We start from the raw sequence: 27,367 nt of genomic DNA on the forward strand, positions 1-27,367 counted from the left end.
TGAGAAGAAAAACCTGAAATTTCTGAAGAAACCAAAACACTTTTGTCATAGTTCGTTATATATTTTTTCTTGCATTTGTGGACTTCTGTCTGAAAATGCCTCACTTTCCCTCTTTCACTTTCGCTTTCTGTCTCTTTTCTCTTTTAATCCCACCGAATTTTGAGAGCTCCAGATCCAAGTCTTAATTCGGGGCCCGGAAGGTCCCACTTGCACCTAACCACTGGGGGGAGACAAGAGAGGAGCACGGGTTGGTCTGTGAGTTCGTTTACACCAGTGTTGCAGTGGGTGATGTTGCAGGGTTTACACAATTGCACAAGGACACAGTGAGGCTTGTGATATCTGGGTGGCTTCTACGTGACACCTCTTGGCTGAGGTCGATCTCTCTGAAGACCGCACTCCTCCTGTAAGGAACAAAGCATGAACATCTAGTATTATCCAACGTTTTGTGCAATCTTTTCTCAGTTCCTCAGTGACTTCTCACCAGCATAAAAGCCATCAGAGATGCCACTGTCTCAACCCCCACAAACAATAGTGTTTGTATATGTGATCTGCGCGCCTAATTTCTCAGATTCAGAATTTTATCTGAAGCTACCACTTCAATTTTCAGTAAAAGATTTCTTTTCTCTAATCTATGGAGTCTAAGTATTTCTTTCTTGGATTTTGAATGGAGCACAGACTGACAAATAGCTTGTATGTTATGATTTATAATATATTGTTTACTTGATATCCTAGTATGATTTATGTTGATTGATTATTTAGAATCCTGTGACTATCACTAAGAGTTGTATCTTATGACGAATGTATTTTTATGATGACTATGTTGGGAAAAGGAAAGCAGGAAAGCATTTAGGCAGGAAAAAAAAAATCAAAGGTGTAAGTACAGATTAGGTGAGCCCTGGCTCAAAAACAGTCACTGTGAGAGGAATCCTAGCGGACGATCACTTGACTATGAGCCAGCAGTGTGCAGCCGCCACCAAAAAAGCTAATACAATCCTGGGTTGTGTAAACAGAGGCATAGAATGAAGATCAATTTTGGTCACCGTACTACAAAAAAAAAAAAAATGTGGAGACTTTGGAAAAAGTTCAGAGACAAGCAACTAAGATGATCAAAGGTCTGGAGACTAAACCATATGAAGAACAGTTGCAGGATTTGGGTCATCTGGCTAGGCTAAAGAAAAGAATTAGGAGTGACATGATAGCAATATTCCATATTTGAGGGGCTGCCACAAAGAAGAGGGGATCAAATTATTCTCCAAAACACTGGAGGGCAGGACAAGAAACTAATCAAAATAAAGCAACCTGGAATTAAGGAGAAACTTCCTAACAGGGAGGACAATTAACCACTGGAACAGCTTGTCTTCAGGAATCATGGGCGCTTCATCAATGGAGGTTTGTAAGAAGAGATTGGAGAGTCAATTGTCTGAGACGGTATAGGTCAGTGGTGGCTAACCTTTTTCGGTTCCCAATACAAAAAGTGCGCTCGCACTCGTGTTCCAGCACCCAGAAGGCAATGCGTGCACGCCCCCTCCCCACGTGCGCTGTGGTCTCTGTGCATGCGTGTGCGTCTCCTGTGCACACCGTGCATGTGCGCCAGATACCCAACAATCAGCTGTTGGGTGGCGGTGTGTGCGCGCATGCGCAGTGGAGCTCTTCCGGGTGACCTCTCGCATGCCGAGAGGTCCGGCATGCGTGCCATAGGTTCATCATCATGGGTATAAGTTCTCCAGCAGGGGGCTGGATTAGAAGACCTCCAAGGTCCCTTCCATCTCTATTCTAATTCTATGATCATAACTTATCACTTATTGCTTGTATGTACACTGAGAGCTTATGTCCCGGAGACAAATTCCTTGTGTGTCCAAGCACACTTGCCCAATGAAGAATTCTGTTCTGTTCTATTGAGCATGGGTTGGCCTGGATGGCCTTTAAGGTGCCCCTCATGATCTCGCAGTTAGAAGCCCGGGCGCTGCCTGCAAGTGTTGTATCTTACGATTCTTGATGAATGTATTTTATTTTGTTTTATTCTTATGTACACTGTGAGCTTATGCACCAAAGACAAATTCCTTGTGTGTCCAGGCGCACTTGGCCAATAAAGAATTCTATTTTATTCTTTAAAAAAAAGTGCCACCAGGGGGCGCACCTCTCTCTCTCTCTCTCTCTCTCTCTCTCTCTCTCTCTCTCTCCACTGCGCATGCTCCGCTACGATTGCCTACCTTGGGTGGACCGGTTGTGGCTGCGCTTTGGGGGGATTCGTGGGGTTCGGGCTGGAGGGGCTCCCGCGACCCAGAGCCTCCTCGCGGGAGGAGCAGCCCCCTTCCACCCAGAGACAGAGCCTGTCCGGCCGGTTCTCGCAGGCGGGGAAAAGTCCGCCTCGCCCTTCAAAGAAGCCGGAGGAGAGATGGAGGGACGCCGGAGGGTTTGCTGGACTGGGCAGGGTAGGGGAGACACCCACTCCTGCTCCTGCCTTTGCACGCAAGGGATCCGACATTAGGGGTGGGTGAGTGGGAGAGAAAGAGTGGAGGGAGGGGAAGCCCAACCAAGTGCTCACATTGGGCGTAAACCAGATTTGATTCGCAGCGTTCCGAGCGGTGGGGCGGGGTGGAAAAATCCTGCCTGGCACTCCCCTGCCTTTTGCAAAGGGTCCCTATTTCTAGCTATTTTGGGGTTGGGAGGCATTGGAAAGGTCCGATTCTGTGCCTCAGGAATTCATTTCTGGCCGGGTCTGTAAGACCCTCCATATTTTTCTTGCTGTCAGTGGAGCTCAGCTGCACTTCTGCAGAAGACCCTCCTCCAAAATGAGGGCTGGTCTCCAAGGGGACCTGGGGTTGAGGCGGAGAGAGGAACCGACCGTGCCCTGAGCCTCAAAACACCTGGTTTTTGGCCCTCCCCCCCTTCCAAAATGTCACTTTTCTGCCCTCGTTTTTGATTAAACAATCACTGTTTCTGAAGGAGAACAGTCGGTAATTCCGGAAGATTCCGTTAAAGAAGAATGCTCGTAGCTCAGGGTTGACGTTTCCTTTCTTTTCCTCCTCAGATGTAAAAGCTGGAGGCCTCTTGAGAGAACTGAATGGCTTGAAAATCTTCTCTGGGGCCTCTCTATGTAACTCCTTCAGAGTGCAGGACTGAAAAGACCTCCGCAGACCAGGAGATCCGCAGAGACCTTCTGGATCCCTGTCAGAGAAGAGGCCAAAATGGATGCAATCCACCCAGAATGGAAAGGCGTGGGGAAAGACCCCATTGCCGCTCAGCCTGGGAACTGTGGGGAGCTCTGGGCAGGACCCAGGCAGAAGATCCCAGAGAAGGAAGCCCTCAGTTCTGAGATCCAGCATTGGTGCTTCAGGAACAGCCCCTTTCAGGAGGCCGAGGGGCCGCGAGAGCTTTGCAGCCGCCTTCATCGTCTTTGCTGGGGGTGGTTGCAGCCCGAGAAGCACACCAAGGCTCAGATGTTGGACCGGGTGATCTTGGAGCAGTTTCTAGCCGTCCTGCCCAGGGAGATGCAGCGCTGGGTGCGGGAGTGCCGAGCGGAGACCACTTGCCAGGCGGTGGCCCTGGCCGAAGGTTTCCTGCTAAGCCAGGCGAAGGAGGAGGAGCAGGAAGGGTATCAGGTGGGAGACACTCCTCTTGGGAAAAAGATATGGGTTTTCATTTGCTTGAATTCTAAATTGTCTGTTTAAGGGAGTTTGGGGTATTAATAACTTGTTCTATATCCATGCTTCGCTATGAAACTATGTGATCGGGCTTAGTTTTTGGGGAGGAAAATAAAGGGAAAATTCTGCCTCTGCCTTCCAGCATCCATCAGTATTCATCTGGCTAGCGTCCTGTCAGTGTGTGAGAGAGTCAAGGGCTGTTTGGAAACTGAAGCAGTATTTGCTGTGTGAGCAAGGAGACAGCAAGGAGCCTGGGCGTGGCTTAGCTCAACTGTTCTGTACTAAAGCTGCTTGGTGCTCTGAAATTGAAACTGAAACTCCTCTGCTTGTGTTTTGCATTTGGAACAGATTTTTTTTCAGGTGGGGAGGGGGAGTAGAACTCCTTAGCATCAGAGCGTGTTAATAATAATAATATACGAAATACTAATGCTCTGATGGTCATTTTGAAAAATCCTTTCTTAATGAGCACCTAGAAGCCAAGAGGAATGTATGTGCCAAATTTCAAGTTTATAGGCTTTACGGTTCTGGATATTTTGTGATGATGCGTGAGTGGTATTTCGCTTTTATATATAGAGATAGACACAACCAGATATTTAGAGATCATCATTAAGGAAAGTGTTCCAGAGGACACTTTTGGAGCAATTCTTCCACTATCCTTTTTTATCCTTAATGATGGACACTGAGGACACGCAACATTGTGGGCACAAAATGAAAATCCAGATCCTCTTTATCTCCTGCCCTCTTAATTCTTCTTCACAAATATTTCAGGTTCTAAGATCCTTCCTGGAGGTGGGGATTAATTATCCTGAAGAAAGGGTAGATCCCATAAACCCTACTCAGAAGTCATATTTGAGAGGGATATCCAAGGGAAAACATCGATGTCAAAATGTCTCACCAGGTAAGGCAATGCTCTACATGTTTAGAGGTTTTCCAGAGAGCTTCTAGCTGTTCTTAATTCTCTGTGTCTTCTCATGTCTAGTTGTAGGACTTATTAGATGACCCACCAAAAAAGCCTTAACTCTCCCTCTTCAAGCTAGAAGGCTTCAGTTTCATGAACAAAGTCCCTCCCTTCAGTTCATAGACTATTTTTCCATAATTCCCCTTTTGCAAAAGACTGACTCGTCTGGGGATCGCCCTGTGTTGCATTCTGGATCCTCCATCCTGAGCTATTTTTCTTTGTTCTCACTGATGGGGATTGGGGCAATCAGTCTTGATAATTTTGAGTGAATTCTGTTGCAGAACCTTTCTGGATCATCTCCAACACCATCTGTCCTTGCATGTTCCTGGGGTGCCAGAATTTCAGTTGAATGGTTGTTGCCAGAATGGTTGGTCTTTCTGGGATACCAGAACAACATGGTTTCAGGTTGTAGGTGATGGAGAGAGAATAAACGTTGCTTGAGTGAATGCTTTGTTTGCCAAGAGTATACTTCCTTGCCTCCTTCCTTCCCAATAGGTTAGGAGAGCAACCCAATTGTGGTTTGTTCTGCAGTGTGTATTGGGGCTGTGGGCTTCTTTTATTGACTCTCAATATGGAGGCAAAACATAGGAGTGAGAGGTAGAGGTTTCCTCCCTGGGACAAGAGGAAATAGTAAGTCATGCCTTCAAGCTCAAAAAATGTAGTTAATCCCTTTCTTGTTTTTATCCCATTTTATTCCCAGGGAACAAAATGGAGTCACCGTTCTTCATTGGTTCCTCTCTCTGTACTGGTGGAGCTAAAAGAGCAGGTGAACTTTCAGCTCAGGTAGGAATGAAAAGATCTGGGGCTAATATTGGGGAGCAGTTGAAGACTGCTTTGGGGTCATTTGAAGTCTACGCATATGATACTGCTGTTCCTGAGCAACATGGGACGGGGAAATTAGGATTCAAATTAGAGATCAGTCACACTTGGTCTGTCTCTCTAGATTGTTTTGGAAATGTGTTGGATTCTTTAGTGATAATACGTGGTTGGACTTAAAAATGATAGTTCACATTTTAAAACAAGCAAAGGATAGCGCCATCCTTGATCATTTTGGGAAGGCCATAAGGAGGTTGCGAACCTAATTTACAAAAAGACAGTGGAATAAAAGATATACACTGTTATTCCTTCTTTTCAAAATTTAATGGCTTTTTCTTCTGGGCTTTAAGGAGATCATCCAAAATGGATAAAGAACAAAGACACCCCTGACTCCAGCTTGGCTTTTAAAAGCTTTAAAAGCTTTATCAGTGTTGGTTTACAGAAGTAATTTCAAATTAGCCTCTTCCCAGCTTTTTGTCCAGGAAAGAGTTAAAGGGGCTGGTGGACCCCTTTATGGATTGTTTATGTTGTGGATTTTTAATGAAAGTTACAACTTACACCTTTTAGTGTAAATTACTTACACACAGATAAAAAGAGAGATGCAGGATTGGTGATATCACATAACATCTTGAGCTCAGCCAGGGAAATGTCCACATAAGCATAACACTGTGTTTTTAGGATTTGCAGATTAAAGGAAATCTTGCAAATTTTTCCTGAGTCTGCTCACAGGAATTCTTCCTTGTTCAGGGTCCTCTGTCCTTTGAGGAAGTGGACGTTCATTTCACCAGCGAAGAGTGGTTGCTGCTCGATTCCAGGCAGAAAACCTTGCACCGAGAAGTCATGGTGGAGACATGTAGAATCATAGCCTCTTTAGGTAAGGGTTCCTCTGGAAGAAAATTTCAGTCAGAGTAAGGAGTCATTAGCTTAATTTACACCTTGAGAAAACTGTATAGATGTTTATGCTTATTTCAATTGTCCTTATCACCACATTTTCTCCTACAATTATTTTAAGATTTAAGATAACTTTTATTGTCATATTTTACTGAGAGTATACTGGCTTACATTAAAAACGAAATTCTGTTGCCTGATCTCAAGAGCAAGTATATACCTACCCATACACACATACATAATACACATATACACATGCTATATACATACATATATACCTGTACCCATAATAAATAAATAAATATATCACTGTCCATTTTGAATGCATAGTTGGAAAGAGGAAACTTAAGAGTTCACAAGGTATTTTGCAATGATATGTATATTCTGTCATCGGACATCTGACATTTCTGATTTCCTTTCTCCCCTATCCCCCAAGCAGTTGATGAGCAGAAGAATGAGAATTACCAAGAGCCAAATCTGGTGCCATTGCAAATAATAAAAATTGAAATACCAGAAGAAACATCTGCAGATAAGTGGGAAATGAGGAAATATGAAAAAAACCAAACTTACAATGGCAATGAAATATTCACTCTTCAGCATGCAGAAATGGATCACTTTCTGACCCAATGCATTGTCAAGGAAAGGAATATGCACAACACTCAAAGGAGTGGGGAAATATTAAAAGGAAAATCTGTGATTAGTAATGACTTTGAAATTAAAAAGAGCTATAGCAACAATAGCAACATTATTCCCCATAAAAAGACCCATATGGGAGAAAAACCCTATAAATGCCTGGAGTGTGAAAAGAGCTTCAGCAGCAGCAGTTACCTGACCATCCATAAAAGGATCCACACAGGAGAAAAACCGTATAAATGCACAGACTGCGGAAAAAGCTTCAGTATGAAAAGTTCCCTTACTTCTCATAAAAGGATTCATACGGGAGAGAAACCTTATAAATGTCTGGAATGTGGGAAAAGCTTCGGGAACAGAGATCATCTGACTTCTCATCAAAGGACCCATACAGGGGAAAAGCCTTATAAATGCACAGACTGTGGAAAGACATTTAATTGGCATGGCCACCTGACTTCTCACAAAAGGATTCACACAGGAGAGAAACCCTATCAATGCTTAGTGTGTGGAAAAAGCTTCAGTATGAACAGTTCTCTTACTTCTCATAAAAGGATCCACACCGGAGAGAAACCCTATCAATGCTTAGTGTGTGGAAAAAGCTTCAGTATGAACAGTTCTCTTACTTCTCATACAAGGGTTCATACTGGAGAGAAACCCTTTCAATGCTTGGAGTGTGGAAGAAGCTTTAGTATGAAAAGTTCCCTTACCTCTCATCAAAGAATTCACACGGGAGAAAAGCCCTATAAATGTGAAGACTGTGGGAAAAGCTTTAGTATGAAAAGTTCCCTTACTTCTCATCAAAGGGTTCATACAGGAGAGAAACCGTATCAGTGCTTAGAGTGTGGGAAGAGGTTCAGCCACAGTAGTCAGCTTACTTCCCATAAAAGGATCCACACAGGAGAAAAACCCTTCATATGCACAGTGTGTGGAAAGGGTTTCAGCAACAGCAATCACCTGACCTCTCATAAAAGAATGCACACCGGGGAAAAACCCTATAGATGTACGGATTGTGGAAAAAGCTTCAGTATGAACAGTTCCCTTACCTCTCATAAAAGGATCCACTCAGGAGAGAAACCCTATAAGTGTGTTGAGTGCGGAAAAAGCTTCAGTATGAACAGTTCTCTTAGATATCATAAAAGGATCCATATGGGAGAAAAACCCTATAAATGCACAGAATGTGGGAAGAGCTTCATCCGAAGCAGTGATCTTGCTTCCCACAAAAGGATCCATACAGGAGAGAAACCCTTTAAGTGTACTGAATGTGGAAAGAGCTTCAGTGTAAACAGTTCTTTTAATTATCATAAAAGGCTCCATTCGGGAGAAAAACCCTATCAGTGCCTAGAGTGTGGGAAGAGCTTCAGTAAGAGCAGTGTCCTTGCTTATCATAAAAGGATCCATTCAGGGGAAAAACCTTATAAATGCATGGACTGTGGTAAGACCTTCAATTGGTATGGCCACCTGACTTCTCATAGAAGGATTCACACAGGAGAGAAACCCTATAGATGCCTGGAATGTGGAAAGAGCTTTAGTCATCGTGATTCCCTTACTTCCCATAAGAGGATCCACACAGGAGAGAAACCATATAAATGTATGGAATGTGGGAAGAGTTTCAGTCACAATAGCCACCTGACTTGTCATAAAAGGATCCATTCAGGGTTGAAGCCCTATATATGCAATGAATGTGGAAAGAGTTTTGTTACGAGAGGTTCTCTTACTAAACATGTTAGTATCCACACAGGGGAGAAGCTGTATCATTGCACAGTGTGTGGTAAGTACTTCCGGTTGAAAAGTCATCTAAATTCTCATAAAAGAGTACATACAAGAGAAAAACAGTAGAAATGTGTTGGAAGCGGAGAAGGGTTTTATGAAAACAGTACTCTTATGAAAAAAGCCAGAGGGGGAAAGTCATGCATAGTGTATGGAAAAACCTTAATATGAAGAAATCAAGTTAATTCCCATAAAGGGACTGGTTCAAGGATCTTGTGGAAGACACCTGAGGTAAACAGTCCTCTTTTTTTGAGAATCGCCTGCCATAGGAGAAACTGCATAAAAATATGGATTTTGGAAAGAACTTCCAAGATAGATTTCTTAATACCATCTTAATACCATTTTACCACAGTCGGATTCGGCTCATGAGAATATATTATTAAATTAACAATAACAGAGTTGGAAGGGATCTTCTATCCCTGCTCAAGCAGGAAACCCAATACTGTTTCGGACAAATGGATGTTCAATGTTTCCTTAAAAACTTCCAATGTTGGATGGAGCACCTACAACTTCTGGACACAAAGTTGTCAGGAAAGTTCTACCTTGGTTTTCTTGTTGATTAGTTTCCATCCATTGCTTCTTGTCCTGGTTTCAGGTGCTCTGGAGAATGGGTTGACCCTGGACTAGACTTCCAAAGTCTCTTCCCATCCTATTATTTTATGCTCTGTTCTTTGTGGCACATATTTGAACACTGCTGTAATGTCACCTTAGTCCTTCATTTCATTAAACTAAACATATCCAATTCCTGCAACTGTTCTTCATATGTTTTAGCCCTGGTCGTCTTTGTTGCTCTTCTCTTTACTCTTTCCAGAGTCTCCACATCTTTTTTATATGAAAACTGGATGCAATAATCCAAGTGTGATCTTTATAATGTAAATTGTTGCGTTTGTTGTGTCAAAAATCTGTCAAAACCTGTCTGGTCAAGCTGCTTTATCTAGGCAAGAAGAAACATCTGAAGTAAGTCTGTTCAGGCTCCACGCTTTGTAGAGTTAATGTAATTGTGTTTAAACTATTGACCTTCTTTAAACATGTAACAAGGTACATAAGCTGTTGATTCTTTTGTCATTTATGTACATAAGTTTCATTTAGAAGTAAAAAAAATTCTGAATATTTGTATGTACATGCCTGCTTAGACTTGTATTTGTCTGGTGCAAACTTGCATTAACCCAGCTGAAAGGAGAAATATAACCGTCAGTTTATGATCACACCTGATGCCTCTTTATTTTAAAAATGGTTTTATAGATCTAACATTGTACCATAGGAGCAATGTCTTTTTTTTTAAAGGAGGGACTTAAATTGCTTGATTTAAATTATTCACTTATTCATTTCTCCATGTAAATAAGAACCATATTTTCTATTGGGTCAAGGTTTTAAAATGTCACTTTAGTGCCATTTTGATTTTGTGATATCAAGGTGATTAGAATGGTCAGTCTAATTTGAAATTTTACGGGGCCATGGCATTGCAAGTTAGGAACAACTTCTTTGCTAGTATGATTGTGACTTTGTGCTTTTTATCTTAGCATAGCTTTTTAAATGTCTTAGTATATCCTTATTAACTATATTGGCTTGCAAGGTTAATATAATAAATTATTGGGAACTATAATTGTTGTGCAATGTAAATGATTCCTACTTAATATGCATTGAAGAAGAAAAATGAAGAAATCAGATGAATATGGAGATTTTCATGGGGTGGGGAAGAGTGTAATAAAATGTTAGAAAGTGGTAGAAGGTGGAGAGTTCAGATCTGATTCATTTTCACACAGCATAGAGAATGATGAACATTTATCCATGGAAAATGAGGAAAGCATGCTCAAAGCAGGATCCACCTATAACAGCAGCAACAAAGCGGTGGAACTAGAGCCTATTTTAATGTGGGAAGACCATTACACTCCTTGTAAATATATGGAATTTGAGCAGAACATCCTAATTGTGTAATTTTACATCTGTGGGGATAATCCATGCATCATTGAAAGTGTTTTGGCCAACTTTCTCTTCTTTTACACCAGAGGACTCAAAAGGGGAACCAGAAAATTTCAGTCTTTTGCCTCTTTCTACAACTTGGATGATATTTTTGGCTTTTAAGGATTTGCACTTGAGTCAGAGCGGAGAGGTCCAGGCAGCATCTACATTTACTTTCCCATTTAATATCATTAAAAATAATATATTCATAGAATAAGTCCAATATATTCCTTATTGTCGATCCAGCGATTCCACTCTTTCCCCTTTGAAAATGAAGCACTGAAAGAAACAGTCATTATTCTAAAGGGTCTTTGGAGAAAGCGGAGGCCGAGTCCTTGAAAGGGGATCCGATCTGGGGATCGTCCGATTCATTTGCCTCAGTGACGGGGTGATTTCAAAGAGTTCCCTAGGGAATTCGCATCAAAGAACCAGAAAAGAGATCCTGAGGGGGACACTGGGGAGTGGAGAAAAGGGGGCCACCTGAGGGAGAAAAGGGGGCCAGAAGGAGGCCCAATTCGGTCTAACCGAGAGAAAGGAGGAATCGAATGTCTCCCTGAGGACCCCAAAGATCCCCACATGGCGGCGCTTCCCTCAGAACCGCTTGTCTCTCCGCTCTTCCCGCCGGAATAGGCTCCTCCCACCCCTCTCGGAGCCACTTTTCCCTCTTCTCCGTCTGAGGGAAATCGCACAGGGAGGGGGCGTGGCCAAGATGAAAAGGGAGGAAGTCTCGCAAGCTCCCGGTTCTCTAGCCCTCAGCCTTTTCCCTAACTTCTCCCGAGGGGCGGGTTACCAGTCACCTTCTCCCCGCCCCGCCTGCTCGAGCATCAATGCCTCCTCCCGTTCCCTCACCCTTGACAAGGGAATGTCACTTTTACTTCCTAGGAAACCTTCCACTTTTCCCGTATCTGTTTTCCTTCAAGCTGTGACGGTTTGAGTCTCGCCCCCCCCCCCCGCCTCTCTCCATTCCTCCAAAGTTGCCCCCACAGCCACGATTTCATCCCAGGGGCCAGCTGATTAGTCTACTACGCATGCTCTACTCCGTCTGCCTGGTCGGGTAGTTCCGGCTGCGAGTTGCTCTCTGGGAATCTGGTGGGGGCGGGCAAGTGGTGGGTTCCACCACTCAGATCCTCCCCAGGGGACGGAGCGGGAAGAGAAGAGAAGAAGCAGGAAGGACCCCAGGTCAGAGAAGCTTTTTTGGGGGGAAACTCTTCAATTTTCCCTGATGGAGTTTTGGAGATTAATAATGCCAATAGATATTTAGAAAACCTCATTAGCGAAATTATTCTATCTTCCCTCCAAAGAGTATCTCGTTTGGAGCTATTCTCCTATTGGGTGTCACCACTGATGGACACAAGGGTTTTTTGGTCAGAAAATAACATTCAGATCCTCTTTTGTCCTGTCCCCTTCTTTGCTTATATTTCAGGTTCTGAGGTCCTTCCATGAACGGGGAGTAATTGGGCGGATCACACAAAACTTTCTCCTGATCTATCTTTCAGAGGGATCTCCAAAGATAGAAGTCAAGGTCTGGATTCCTCACAAGGTAAGGGGAGACTGGACTGGAGATTTTCTAGAGAGATTCTAGTTATCCTTAATTCTCTGTATCTTGTGTCTTAGTCGTTGGATTTGGTAGAAGGTGACCCAAAAGGAAAGATATCTTCAAGCTAGAAGACTTAAGTTGCACAAAGGATTTCCCTCCCTTCAGATCAAGCCTATGGTTTGCCTTTCGTAGAAGACGGACTCTTATAGGGAATACTTTGACTTGCATTCTGGCTCCTTCTCCATCCTGAAAGATTTTTCTTTGTTTCTGGCCATCCTTAAGTAATAGTTTTGACTAAATTCATACACAGATCCCTGCTGGGCCATTTCCAGCACCACCTGCCCTTGCAGGCATGTTTTCTGGGTTGCTAGAATATCAATAATTTCCCTGGTTTCAAACTGCAGAGTTGGGTGGGGAAGAATTTACAGTGATTGAGGAAACACTTTGGTATATATACTTCCATGTGTTGTTCCAAAAGGTTAGGAGAACAATCTAACTGAGGTTTGTTCTTCAGCGTGTGGTGGGTTTGGTCTTTTCCTTTTATTCTTGGCTCCCATGATGGAGCCTATGAAAGGCAATGTGTAGAAGAGGCAAAAATGGAGGTTTCCTGGGCAGAACAGGAAGAGATCTTAATTTGTCCCTTCAAGCTAGAAAAGATGAAGTTGTCCTTCCCAGTGGACAAAATGGAGTCACCGATGTTCACTGAATCATCTCCGTCTATTGGCGAAGCTGAAAGAGCTGCTGGGTTTCCAACCCAGGTGGGAAGGAAGAGATTAGCAGTTTATATGGGGGAGCAGTAATAGACCTCTAGTTTCCTTTGGGGACTCAGCATATGGTACTGCTATTGCTGAGCAAAGCACAAAACAAGGAGATTAGAATTGGAAATTTAAATTTGTGATCAGTCAAACTAGGCCCATCTCTCAACAAAGATTTGGAGATCTATGGAATTCCTTAGTGGTTGTATAATTCTGGTTTCAAAAAATGCCACATGGCAGTTCATGTGGCCTTTGTCAAATAAAGCAGAAAGGAGATGAATAGTTAGGCTAAATCTACTTTATGGTAAGTGTAATCTTGGTTTCCTATCGTTGGGGAAAGGGATAAAGACAGGAGAAGTAGAAATTACTTTGTGTATCATCTACATCTTGATGCCTGGAAGTGCTTCCCTAGTATTTTCATGAATGTTCATGAGTGGTTTTTTTCGATTTAACTTTTTTATTAATTTATTGAAGTATAAAACACCAAGAAAAAACCTTGGGAAAGAAGAGAGGAAGGGGAAAAGAGGGGGTATAGTGTAATGGGAGGGGGAAAAAAGAAAAAGACATCAACTTTGGACACTCTTTGCCTTAGTCAAAGGTAACAACATTCCAACCGCAATGTTTTGCTTTTACAGTATGTACAAATTATTTCTATAATAATCTTGTTTAGTTTACAAAAACAGAATCAAAGTTTCATTTTTTTCTCATTGCAAACAGAAAATCAGGAAGCAATTTCAAGCTAGAGACAAAATTAAATATGATCTCTTATTTGGTGTTGTGGTTAGCCGGCAGCAGGTGCAAATGGTGGAGGAGAGCAAGGACTCGGAGGAGGGGCCGGGACCATCAGGGAGTAGACTGCTGCCTTCAGGGATGGTGGGGGCTGGCAGCAGTGATGAGGTTCCAGAAGAGCCTGTGCTATGTGTGTGTGAGCGCAGGATGATTTGTACAAGAGAACAGCTGAAGCTGCACAGACGACTCGGGAGTAAGGATGCAACATAATGGCCACTTCCTCCAGGGAATATAAGCCTGGTTTCAAATGGTTTTTGCCTTTGCAAAAGGCAAAAATGTTGGAAGGACTCAGTGTTGTGATTCAAGACTGGTTTATTTGAGGACTTCTGCCAAGATTTTTCTTGTTGGACTAATTGGCTGCAAGCCACCTGTTATCTACAAAGAGGTTTATTTGTAGATTAAAGCCATGAAAGTTTGAGTTACTGAGTTTATCTGTGTTTGCTCTCGGGGAATTCAGCTGGGTCAGAACATTTGTAGAAAAAAAAATCATTTTTACCATCTCAGCTCTTCCTTGCTGCGGGAAATAATAGATCATTCATTCTCATATTTTCAAATCTAATCCATACTATTTTACCAACTTTATTGTTCAGCATTACTTAAAGAACCAGCAGACCTGTGTATACTTACATATTCATTTTAAAAATACAAAACTAACGTAAAGCTTTCTAACAGTACATATATCAATTTTTTTTAAAAAATATATCCATCCTAATTAATTAAACCATATTTAAGTCACTCCCTCCGGCTTGTGTTCATAGAATAGGATCTTTTTCTTCTTGGGAGAATCTATCAAGTCTCATTTCCTAAAGTTCTCTTTTTTTTTAATACCCATAAAAAAAGTCCAAAAGTTGTTCTGTTAGACGTTGTAAATTGGTTTGAAATAAATCTTCCCCAATTAAATTTTTCCTCATTGAAATTTTTATTTTTAGTGTCAGTCTATCCATTTCTGCACAATCTAAATTTTGTTTTAATTACATCATCCTCTGTAGGAGTTTCCTTATGTTTCCAGTACTGCGCAAATACAATTCTTGCTGCTGTCAAGACATTTAATATTAAATACAGGTTCCCTTTGCCATATTTTTCCAGTATTATGCCTAGCAAAATATTTCTGGCTTAAAATCGTATGTTGTTTTAAGTCCAAACTTATGTAGTTTTGTCCAATATTTCTTTGCTTTTACACCTGTTTACCACATATGATAATACGTCCCCAAAGTCTGGTTACATTTCCAACGTTGGGAGGATATGCTTCTAACCATCTTTTCTCATCTTGCCGGTGGTAGATGCCACATATAAAACATTTTATATAAATTTTCCTTATATGTAGTTGCCATTGTCAACTTACAATGTCTTTCCCAAAGCTTTTGCCATTTGTCTAAATCTATAGTATAGCCAAAGTTTTTTGCCCATACTATCATTGTCCCTTTTACCTGTTCATCTTCCATTTTTAAGCTTAACAAAAATTGTATATTTTCTTTATCAACTTTTCATCTACTAACATTATTTGGTCAAATATTGTAGGCACTTTATAGAAGCCATAATCCTTAATATCTTTCTCATATCTCGATTTTATTTGCATATGCGGCCACCATGATAAGTCTACATCTTAATTTTGTAACTCTTGTTCGGTTTAAATTCCACATTTAAAATATCTTTATAAGTTTTTTTTTTTGACTACATATTTACTGCATTTGGAAGTAGCAATGCTTCCACTGTTGAGACCCAAACTGGAATTTTAATGCAAATTTTTTCTTTCACCTTTTCCCACACTGAAAGTTGAGCATTTCTTATATAGTGTCCTTGAAAGTATTGATGAGTTCTGTTTTTGATATACCATAAAAAAGCATGCCATCCTAATTGGAGATCACGGCCTTCTGAAAGCAGTAATCTGTTATGTCTAAAAGTTATCCATTCCCTCACCCATGAGCTGCATGGTAATAGAGCTCCCAATCTGGTCCAAAGCCCCCATTGTTTTTGGATTCTTGCAACATTTTCAGTTCTATTCTTGGTTTTTTCCCTCACATATTTCAAAATTATAGTATTTAATTCATCAAAGTAACCACAATATGATTAGTGACCACAATATGATTAGTGACCACAATATGATTGACTTTTGTCTCAACATACGTCCACACAAAAATCACCACAATGATGTAATCCCCAATTGTAACTTCAAAAAAGGCAACTATGATCTTATAGACAACGATCTCTCATCCCTTGATTGGCAGTCTCTATTCACTGGATGCAATACCGTTGAAGACCATTACAACATATTTTTACTTGAAGTCAAAAGAGTCATCAAACTATATGTTCCAACAACAACTCCCAAAACAAAACAAAAAAGCAGATTACCCATATCAATAAGGAAACTTCAATCCAAAAAGAGATCACTCTGGCGGAAAAACAAATCTGGTCACGTTGCCAATTTCAAAAACCGATACAAAAATTTATGCCACCAGATAAAGACTGAATGCACCAATTATCACATTAAACAAGAGGAAAACCTTCTAAGCACCAATTCCACCCGTGCTTTTTACAATTTTGTAAACAACAAACTAAAAGACTCAAGGTCCATCCCTCCCTTGATAGGACCTGATGGTAAAGACTGCAACGACGATACCATTAAAGCCAACATCTTTAACACATTCTTCGGCTCCGTATTTGTAAACAGCAATGGATCATGCCCAGTATTTCCTAGCCATACCACAGATAACAACAATGATCTAATACATATCGATTTCACAGAAGACAATGTTGAAAAATCACTACGCAATCTAAAACCATCTCTATCTATTGGACCGGATGGAATATGTGCCTACTTCTTAAGAAAGCTATCCACTGCCATAGCCAAACCTCTAAGCATAATCTTTGAAAAATCTTTCAGGACCAGCTCCTTGCCTAACCTATGGTCACAAGCCACAATCATCCCCATCTTCAAAAAGGGAGACCCAAGCCTAGTTGAAAATTACAGGCCAATCTCCTTATGCTGCGTCACCTGTAAAGTCATGGAATCAATTATTAACCAATCCATCATCCTCCACTTAGAGACAAACAACCTACTCTCCAATAAACAATTTGGTTTCAGAAAAAAACTATCCTGTAATCTGCAACTCTTACACTGCAAAAACATATGGACGACACAACTCGACCAGGGCAAAGCAATAGACGCAATCTACATAGACTTCTGTAAAGCCTTTGATTCAGTGGTACACGACAAACTACTCCTAAAAATAAAATCCTATGGTATCTCTGGACAACTGAATAACTGGATAGAAGCATTCCTGTCAAACAGACAACAAATGGTCAAAATCGGGAGCGTCCTATCAAATCCAGTACCTGTCAATAGTGGTGTCCCCCAGGGCAGTGTTCTAGGACCAACTCTCTTCATACTCTACATAAACGACCTCTGTGATCATATTAAGAGCAATTGCGTTCTCTTCGCTGATGATGTAAAGCTGTTCAATACCACAGACAATACTGCTACCCTACAAAAAGATCTTGACTATGTATCAGAATGGTCAAACAAATGGCAACTTCAAATCTCAACAAATAAATGCTCTGTCTTACATATTGGCAAAAAAAAATCAGAAAATAAAATACAAGCTGAATAGTCAAGATCTTGTTGATGACCCAAGCTCTGTAAAGGACCTTGGAATACTCACCTCTAATGATCTAAGTGCTAGAGCCCATTGCAACTACATAGCCAAAAAGGCATTAAGAGTTGTTAACCTAATCCTACGTAGCTTTTTCTCTGGTAATATCACACTACTAACCAGAGCATACAAAACATTTGCTAGACCAATACTCGAATACAGTTCATCAGTCTGGAACCCTCATTACGTATCTGATATTAGCACAATTGAGAAAGTCCAGAAATATTTCACAAGAAGAGTTCTCCACTCTTCTACTCGTTGTAGAATACCTTATGCCACCAGACTTGAAATTCTAGAACTAGAAAACCTTGAATTACGCCGTCTTCGGTCTGACTTAAGCATGGTATATAAAATCATACATTGCAATGTCCTACCTGTCAATGAATACTTCAGCTTCAACCATAACAACACAAGAGCACACAATAGTTACAAACTCAAAGTAAACTGCACCAAACTTGATTGCAAGAAATACGACTTCAGCAATAGAGTGGTCAATGTCTGGAATACTCTACCCGACTCTGTAGTCTCTTCCCCAAACCCCAAAAACTTTAACCTTAGACTGTCTACTATTGACCTCACCCCTTTCCTAAGAGGTCTGTAGGGGGCGTGCATAAGCGCACCAACGTGCCTACTGTCCCTGTCCTATTGTTTCTCTTATTCTTTTATTTTTCTTATGTACCCATTTCATGTATTCACAACTATGTATACACTTATACTTATTATCTTGTAAACAATTGGCAAATCAAATAAATAAATAAATAAATAAATAAATAAATAAAAATTTCTAGTTTTATTGGGACTGTTTGGAACAGGAATTGTAACTTTGACAAGATGTTCATTTTTATAGTTGCTATTCTCCCTACCATTGATAGCTGCAAAATTTTCCATTTATCTAAATCTTTTTTAAATTTGTTGTAACAGTCTTGCATCTTGATTGTAATACATCTTGCTGTTAAGTATATTCCCAAGTATTTATCTTAATCATCTGTAAATCTAATCTCTCTATCAATTCTCTCTTCTGTTTTCTATGAGATTTTTAACTAAGATTTTAGTTTTCTTTGTTTATTTTCAATCCTGCAACTTTCCTATATTCTTCTATTATTCCCATTTTAACTTAGGTCCCGTTTCCAATGGTTCTTCTAAAATAAATACTGTCATCTGCGAATGCTTGTAATTTGTATTTTCCCTTTTTATTTCCATACCTTTAATTTCTAAGTCTTATCTAATATTTCTATTTAACACTTCCAATGTTAGTATAAATACCAATGTGGACAATGGACATCCTTGTCTTGTACCCTTTCTTATATTAAAATTCTCCGTTAAGTCCCCATTGACTATTACTTTTACTATTTGCTTACAATATATTGCCTTAATCATTTTTATAAAGTTCTTGCCAAATTCCATGTATTCTAACTGTTGTATCATAAATTGCCAATTTAAATTGTGAAAGGCTTTCTATGCATCTAAAAAGATCAGCGCCATTCCTTTTTCCGAGCACACTTCATAATATCCCAATGTATCTAGTATAAATCTTACATTGTTTTTAATTTTTCTTTTTGGAAGGAACCCATTTTGATCTGGGTGGATAAATTCATTCAGAAATCTTTTTAATTTCTCTGCCATTATTGATGCAAAAATTTTATAATCAGCATTTAATAATGATATAGGCCCATAGTTCTTTATCTGCATCAAGTCTGAGTCTTCTTTTGGAATTAAGGTAATATTAGTATCTATCCAGGTGTTGGGTGAAGTCAGTTTTATATTCTGAGGTTACAGTTAAGTTGTTTGCATTATCCGGTATTTGTAAAGTTGACACAGTAAGTTGATCATTTTCTACATTTTCTACACCTAGTTATGTTTTATTTTAATGTCACCTGTCCTATAGGATTAATATATTTTGGTTGATTCACAAAAAGATGAATCTTCTCCAAGGACTGATCAAGAATCTATTTTATAACTGACACCAGTTTAGTGGTTCCCTCTAGTGTTCAGAGACTATTTATTCATTCATTTAATTATTTTTTCGTTTCTCATCCAATCTGAACCCTTAAATATCAGCAGATTTCAACCACCCACAATAAAACAGTACAGAGCAACTAATTATTTTAAAAGTAAAATAAAAGTAAAAAAGTAAAAAAATATGATTGCTCTGGGATGCGGTGGAGGATCAGGATTTTGCATTATGATTGCTTTGGGATGGGGGTGAAGATTTTGCATTATGATTGCTCTGGGGTGGGGTGGGAGTTAGGATTTTGCACCCACCATTCCAACCCCAGAGCAACCACAACTCCTTCATTAACCTGCTTTCCAGCTCTGTTCTCAGCTGCCACGTGCAGAGCAACAAAAGAAGTTTGTGGGACTTAAAAAAAAATTCAAACCTTCCAACTTCTCAGGGAAAAAAAATATCTTGTGAAATTGGAAGTCTGATTGAACTTTTTTACCACTTGTCCCACAGCCTTCTTTTGTTGCCCTGTATGCGGCGGTGGAGAATGGAGCTAGAAAGCAGGTTAGTGAAAGGATGCTTTGGGGAAGGGAGGGGAGCTGGGCAGAAGCTGGAAAGCAGGTGGCAAGTGAACCCCCCCCCCAAGAGCTCCAGGGAAACAGTGGTGGAACATGAGTAGTGGCAGGTGGCGCACTGCTGGCCAGTGCCACTGGGTTACATGAGGAAGGGGCTGCTCTGACTGCCATTTCCTCACTCTGGCTCCGCAGGCCAGGCTGCCAAGGATACTGTTGGGACTTCATCATCCTCCCATCGCCTCAGTTAGTGGCCACAGCATCGGTGCATCACTCAGCCTCCTGCTTCCTTGTGGCGGCGAGAAGGGAGAAGAAGCTTTGTACTCCCCCCCCCACCTCACTTTGTCCGTTGCGACCGTGGAAAAAAAAATAAGACCTCCCCGAAAATAAGCCCTTGTGCTTATTTTGGTGACCTAAAAAATTATAAGACTGGGTCTTATTTTCAGGGAAACATGGTAGTAGTTTAAAATGACAGGTTTTATCCTTATATTTCAAAACAAGAATATTCCATACTTCCTTATTTTGCTTGCCTCTAGCCATCCTCTCCCTGTTTTATAATAAAGAAAAAATGTCAAAAATAGCGTTCAAAATTTCAAAAATGGGTGGTAAGCTGTAACTAAAGAGAGCATCTATAGCTTGTAAACGTAATAGTCTTATAAATTGTTTAAGAAATGAAGGACATAGCTTATTGTCCGTTTGACAAATAAATGCCAAAATGGCTCTTTTGTCCAATAACGATGTGGTTTCGACCCTGCCTCTCAGCTTCAGCTCACCAGTTATCTTGGAAGCTCGGCTTCTAAAACTACTTGCAGGTTGTTTCCGTTATTGGAGTATCTTGAAGGATGATTCCGGCACTTTCCTTAACCTCAGAAAGTCAAGCAGACAAAAGGAAGCCTGCTTCTCCTGTTGTTAAGTTGGAAAAACGACAGTCCAGGGAGAGGAGATTCTCTGGGGGTGCCAGCTGCTGACCATGTCCTTCCCTCTTTTCCCCTTTTTCCCTTCTTACTTTTCCATGGTTTTGTTTTCTTTGTATACTTTGATAAACTAACGAAAAAGTTAAATTGAAATGGTTATGAGTGTGAGCAAGGCTGACCCTTTAAAGCAGGGGTCCCCAACCACCGGTCCGTGGACCGGTACCGGTCCGCGGAACAACTCCTACCGGGCGCTGAGCGTTATGCCGCCATCTTTTTGATGAAAAGTGCTTCCGTGAACTTTTCCGGTAGAAAGCTCACCGGAAGCACTTTTTCATCAAAAAGATGGCGGCGCCTTCAGCTTTCGATGCTCACCGGAGCACTTCATCAAAAAGATGGCGGCAGCTGATGCGCGGTGCCCAGCTGATGCCAGTACCGGGCTGCGGCGTAAAAAAGGTTGGGGATCACTGCTTTAAAGAATCGCAAGGACTATTTGATTTGTACTGTGTTCCCAGGCAGATTTAAAGCTTCCCCAGAGGACTCTTCAATCATCACTCTGCTTGCTTGAGGAGGGTATCCTGGCTCGTGTGCGCCGTCCTGCCGATGAAAAACCAGCCAGGGGGCTTTGTGAGGTCATCTTTGGGGAAGCCACAGCACATACTCCTTCAGCCCCGGCTTGCTGAGTGGGGGGGAACAACCCTAATGCCTCAACTCCGCCCCACATACTGACCCAGCTCAGCAGCTTTCAAAGGCGTTTTCGGGGAGAAAGGAAGAAAGAAAAGAAAGAGAGGGAGAGGAAAAAGAAAAAACAGAAATGGGAGGGAAGGAGAGAAATGAGAGAGAGAAAAGGAGGAAGGGAAAGAGACCCATTTCCCACAGAAAACACTGGGAGCAACAAAACCTGGGTAGGTGTGGCTGCGGGCATCATGTGAAAGATAAGAAAGAGAAATGAGGAAATGATGGAGGGAGATGATGAGAGAAGAAAAAGAGAAATAAAAGAGAGAATGGGAGAGAAAGAAAAGAGGGAGGCGAAAAAGAAAAACAAATGGGAGGGAGGGAAATGAGAGAGAAAAGTGGAGGAAGGGAAATGAGAATGATGGAGGGAGAGGATGAGAGAAGAAAAAGAGAGAAACAAGAGAATGGGGAGAGAGAAAAGAAAAGAGGAAAGAGAAAAACAGAAATGGGAAGGAGGAAGAGAGAAATAAGATAGAGAAAAAGGGAGGGACAATTGCAAATATGATGAAATGTTGGGGCAACTGGTAGTCTAAGGCACGCTATGCTACTTGATCAAACCGGGTTGATGATAATGTCAGCAGAGTCTGTCAAGGTGATAAAATATGCCCTAATTGGCTGTCAGCCATAAACTATGAATTATGTCTTTTTTATCATAGAATGTTTTGTTTCCACGTAGGGAAATGCCAATCAAGGGAAATGCTCTCCTTCAATCTGCAAATCCTAAAAGCACGAATGTCTATGGAGATTCTCAGTCATCCATGGTCACGTTTGTCCCAAAGGTGCTTTTTCAAGAGGCAACTGAACTTTCTGGTTGTTGAAGAAACCTCTTGGATAAGAAGTGAAACATCTTCAAAGAAAAAGCAGAAAGTCCAATTAATACTTGAAAAAAGTACCTTTGGGACAAACGTGACCATGGATGATTGAGAATCTCCATAGACGTTTGTGCTTTTAGGATTTGCAGATTGAAGGACAGCTTGCAAATTCTATCGAGTCTATTCACAGGGATTCTTCCTTCTGCATTACTATTACTATTAATCTTCTCACCAGTCCTTATTACCCATCCCCTCCCACTTGTGACTGTATGACTGTAACTTTGTCACTTGTATCCTTACGATTGACTGTTTCCTAGTATGATTTGATTGCTTATTATTGTACCCTATGATTATTATTATGTGTTGTACCTTACGATTCTTGATGAATGTCTCTTTTCTTTTATGTACACTGAGAGCATTTGCACCAAGACAAATTCCTTGTGTGTCCAATCACACTTGGCCAATAAAGAATTCTATTCTATTCTTTAGGGACCTGTGTCCTTTGAGGAGGTGGCCATCCATTTCAACAGTGAAGAGTGGTTGCTGCTTGATCCCAGCCGGAATGCCCTGTATCAAGAAGTCCTGTTGGAAACATCTAGGATCGTGGCCTCTTTAGGTAAGGGTTCCTCTATATGTAATTTGTTAAAAATGATTTCAACTCTTCTTTTTTCCTCTTACATTAATTCCACTCCTCCTTCATGGTTTTCTAAGTAGCAAAGTTTCATTTAGCAGAAAGAGATCAGTGTGGTGACTAAGAAGGGTTGACATTTAGTCTTGTGGTCATCCTGGGGCCCTGGGTCATTACTACAGAGGTATTGGAAAGATGTTCAGGGAGAGGATGTTTTTGCCTGTTGCAGTTTTCCTACTTGGCAACAAATTTTGTCTTGCTTTGGGTTGCAATGACATATATTGTCTTATTGAGTGCAAGTAGGGTGGACATAGTTGAGACAATTTGTATGCCTCGTCCTGATGTCAAGACGTGTTTTTGCTTTAAATTTCTAACTGCCAAGAATAAGGGTTAGATCAGCAGCTATGCTAGTTTTTTAAGTGAATAACTAATATTCATGCTGTAATTTCCCTCGTTTCTTTCTCCGCAGATGTCCAGTAGTACATAAATCTATGCATAGGCATACCAAAGTGGACATTTATTCTAATATTTAAAATTATTCTAATTTATTTTTCTTCTCCCCACAAGCATTTGATGTGCAGAAGAAGGAAAATGCCCAAGAGCCAGATTTATTGCCATTGCAAATAATCAAAGCTGAAATTCCTGGGGAGACATCTACAAATAAGTGGGGAAGAAGGAAACCTGAAAAGAAGCACAATTGGAAAGAAAAATCTATTCTTGAATGTGTGGAAATGGATCGTTTTCTGACCCAACGTGATTCCAAAGCAAATACGGGGAAATGTCAAAGTAGAAAAAGATTAAAAGCAAACCCCGTTGTTAGTAACCACTGCAACACTGGAAAAAGCTCCAGCAGTAATAATCTTACGTCACATAAAATGAAACAAGCAAGGAAGAAGCCCTACAACAGTGTGGAGTGTGGAAAAAGCGTTGGGAGAAGAGGTAATTTAACTTCTAATAAAAAGATCCATAAATGTGTGGATTGTGGACAAAGGTTCAGCAGGAAGAATTCCCTTACTTCCCATAAAAGGATACATACTGGAGAAAAACTGTATAAATGCATAGAATGTGGGACGAGCTTCAGAATTAGTAGTGACTTAATGTGCCATAAAAGGATCCATTCAGGGGAAAAACCTTATAAATGTGGGGATTGTGGGAAAAGGTTCAGCAGGAAGTATTCCCTTACTTCCCATAAAAGGATACATACTGATGAAAAACCCTTTAAATGCATAGAATGTGGGAAGAGCTTCAAAAGTAGTAATTATCTGATGTGCCATAGAAGGATCCATTCAAGGGAAAAACCTTATAAATGTGTGGATTGTGGGAAAAGGTTCAGTATGAAGTGTACCCTTACATCCCATCAAAGGATACATACTGGAGAAAAACCCTATAAATGCATGGAGTGTGGAAAGAGCTTCAGGGGAAGCAGTGCACTTAATTGTCATAAACGGATCCACACAGGAGAAAAACCTTATAAATGCCTAGACTGTGGGAAGGGCTTCGGCCAAAGCAGTAGCCTGGCTTCCCATAAACGGATCCACACAGGAGAGAAACCCTTTAAATGCATGGAGTGTGGAAAAAGCTTCAGTGTAAAGAGTTCTCTCACTTCTCATAAACGGGTCCACACAGGAGAAAAACCCTATAAATGCATACAGTGTTGGAAGAGTTTCAGCAGCAGTAGTTATCTGATATTGCACAAAAGGATCCATACAGGGAGAAAACCTTATAAATGTGGGGATTGTGGACAAAGGTTCAGTGTGAAGTATTCTCTTACTTCCCATAAAAGGACCCACACAGGAGAAAAACCCCATAAATGCCTAGAATGTGGGAAGGGCTTCTCAACTAGTAATTATCTGATGTGCCATAGAAGGATCCATTCGGGAGAAAAACCTTATAAATGTATGGATTGCGGGGAAAGGTTCAGAACGACGTGTTCCCTTACGTCCCATCAAAGGATACATACAGGAGAAAAACCCTTTAAATGCATGGAGTGTGGAAAGAGCTTCAGGGGAAGCGGTGCTCTTAATTGTCATACACGGATCCACACTGGAGAAAAACCCTATAAGTGCCTAGACTGTGGGAGGGGCTTTACGCAAAGCGGTGAGCTTGTTTCCCATAAACGGATCCACACAGGAGAAAAACCCTATGAATGCATGGAGTGTGGAAAGAGCTTCAGTGTAAAGAGTTCTCTCACTTCTCATAAACGGATCCACACAGGAGAAAAACCCTATAAATGCCTAGAGTGTGGGAAGGGCTTCAGACAAAGCTGTGACCTTGGTTCCCATAAACGGGTCCACACAGGCGAAAAACCCTATAAATGCATGGAGTGTGGAAACAGCTATAAAAGCAGCAGTTACCTGATCCTCCATAAACGGGTCCACACGGGAGAGAAACCCTATACATGCCTGGAGTGTGGAAAGCGCTTCACTATCAAGGGCTCTCTTACTTCTCACGAAAGGATCCATACAGGAGAGAAACCCTATAAATGTCTACAGTGTGGGAAAAGCTTCAGCCGAAGCAGTCAACTTAGTTTCCATAACAGGATCCATACAGGGGAAAAACCTTATAAGTGCACAGAGTGTGGAAAGACCTTCGCTGCCAGTAGGTCTTTAACTTCCCATAAAAGGACCCACACAGGAGAGAAACCCTATAAATGCCTGCAGTGTGGGGACAGCTTCAGATTTAAAAGTAACCTTGCTTCCCATAAGAGGATCCACATCGGTGGGAAATAGAAATGTACGGAATGCGGATGTTTTTGTGGTTTGGTGTTTTCTTTCTGCAGAATCAACATCTGAAGTGAATCTGGGATCAGCCTCCAGGCTTTGTGAAGAGCTGGTGTATGCAAGCAAAGCAAGGGAAAATGTATGTATATATATTTTGTGAATAAAATGTATATATTCATTTTAGCCCTAATTGTGTTGAGAATACTGGCCTTTAAACATATAGCACAGTTTAAGCTTTTTTTCCCTCTCATCCCTCTCAAACTTGTGCACAAGTTTGGTTGCAAGTAAAAATCTCCCAAATATTTATATCTACAGGCAAAGGCATAGAATCAAAATCTCGTGAAGTATCAGTACCACTTTATAAAGCTTTAGTAAGTCCACACCTGGAATACTGCAACTAATTTTGGTCACCACACTACAGAAAAGGTGTTGAAACTTTGGAAAAAATTATAAGAACTAACGTGATCAAAGGCCTGGGGACTAAAACATGAAGAACAGTTGCAGTATTTGGGTATGACTAGTCAACCAGGATTTCAACCTAGAAATGAGAAATTTTCTGACAGTGAGAACAATTAACCAATGGAACAGCTTGCCTTTAGAAGTTGTGGGAGCTTCATCACTGGCAGCTTTCAAGAAGAGACCGGACTGCCACCTCTCAGAAATGGTGTAGGATCTCCTGCTTGTGTAGTGGGTTGGATTAGATGACATACATGGTCCCTTCTAATTTTGTTTATCTAGTCTAGTGAAATGAAAGACTGGGGTGACATGATATGGCAGTATTCCAATATTTGGGGAGCAAAGGGGAAGGGGTTACTATCCAAAGCAAGACAAGAAAAAAAATTGATGGAAACTGATCAAGGAATTACAGAGAAACTTCCTAACAGTGAGGACAATTAACCAGTTTAACAACTCGTCTTCAAAAATTGTACTTCATTAGTGGAGGTTTTTAAGAAGAGACTGAAGAATCACTTGTCTGAAATGGTATAGTGTTGGTGAACCTTTTCGGCACCAAGTACCGAAACCAGAATGCATGCGCATCTGCCAGAAACCGGAATAGCAGCTGGCGACGGCATGCATGCCCAGAGAGGGCTCTGCGTGCCACCTCTGACACATGTGCCATATTTTGCCATCACTGGAAAAGAATGTCCTGCTTGAGCAGGGGCCTACTCTAGTCCAAAAGACCTCAAAGGTCCCTTCCAGCTCCATTCCATTCAGTTCTATTCTCCCAACTGAAAGGGACTTTAAAAATTGTTTTATTGATCCAAGAGTGTATCATATGAGAAATATTTTTTTTTTTTAAAAAAAAGCATTTAAATTTCTTGATTCATTCATTATTCAGTTTCTCGGATTAAAGTATTTTCTATTTCTCAAGTTTTTCATAATGTTACTAGTACCTCTATTTCATTTTGTGATCTCAAGTTGATTAGAAAGATCAATCAGACTTCACCTATGTTAGAGTCTGTAGAGTTGGTTTGATTTTGGAGAAAACTTAGTAACATGATTGTGACTTTGTGCTTTTTATCTTAATACTAGTTTTTTTTTTTTTTTAAAAAAGTTATTTCCTGATTATTAACCACCTTTCTCAATTTGAATGGTTAATAAATTATTGGAAACAGTTCCTGCGAAATGTAAATGATGCCTTTCATTATATACA

The 27,367-nt window shown here is 40.8% G+C and overlaps 1 protein-coding gene across 4 annotated transcripts; it reads left to right on the top strand.

The window, feature by feature from the left end:
* The first annotated feature begins 2,184 nt into the window (after nt 1-2,184).
* Nucleotides 2,185-27,004, top strand: LOC148131814 (uncharacterized). Of its 4 annotated transcripts, none has more exons than XM_087953429.1 (6): nt 2,185-2,490; nt 3,032-3,602; nt 4,413-4,542; nt 5,303-5,385; nt 6,166-6,292; nt 6,743-10,304. In XM_087953429.1, the coding sequence occupies exons 2-6, from the start codon at nt 3,189-3,191 to the stop codon at nt 8,770-8,772; spliced, it is 2,784 nt and encodes a 927-aa protein (XP_087809555.1). In that variant the 5' UTR covers nt 2,185-2,490; nt 3,032-3,188; the 3' UTR covers nt 8,773-10,304. The 4 variants fall into 4 exon arrangements, with proteins under 4 accessions (XP_087809555.1, XP_087809556.1, XP_087809558.1 ...); XM_087953430.1 differs by having other exon boundaries at nt 2,202-2,490; nt 6,746-10,304; XM_087953431.1 differs by lacking the exons at nt 2,185-2,490; nt 3,032-3,602; nt 4,413-4,542; ... (1 more) ...; nt 6,166-6,292; nt 6,743-10,304 and adding exons at nt 11,741-11,841; nt 12,086-12,202; nt 22,855-22,981; nt 23,561-27,004.
* The last annotated feature ends 363 nt before the right edge of the window (nt 27,005-27,367 follow it).

The sequence above is a fragment of the Notechis scutatus genome, chromosome 2, assembly GCF_049901735.1.
Source record: "Notechis scutatus isolate UNSWTSFEM ecotype Mainland chromosome 2, rNotScu1.2, whole genome shotgun sequence".
NCBI lineage: Eukaryota > Metazoa > Chordata > Lepidosauria > Squamata > Elapidae > Notechis > Notechis scutatus.

Bases quoted from the DNA above. Each gene is read 5' to 3' on its own strand.
- LOC148131814 (XM_087953432.1), top strand. From the start codon at position 7,075: ATGGGAGAAAAACCCTATAAATGCCTGGAGTGTGAAAAGAGCTTCAGC. The intron at 8,592-24,284 runs GTTGAAGCCCTA...GATCCATTCAAG, and splicing joins CATAAAAGGATCCATTCAGG to GGAAAAACCTTATAAATGTG.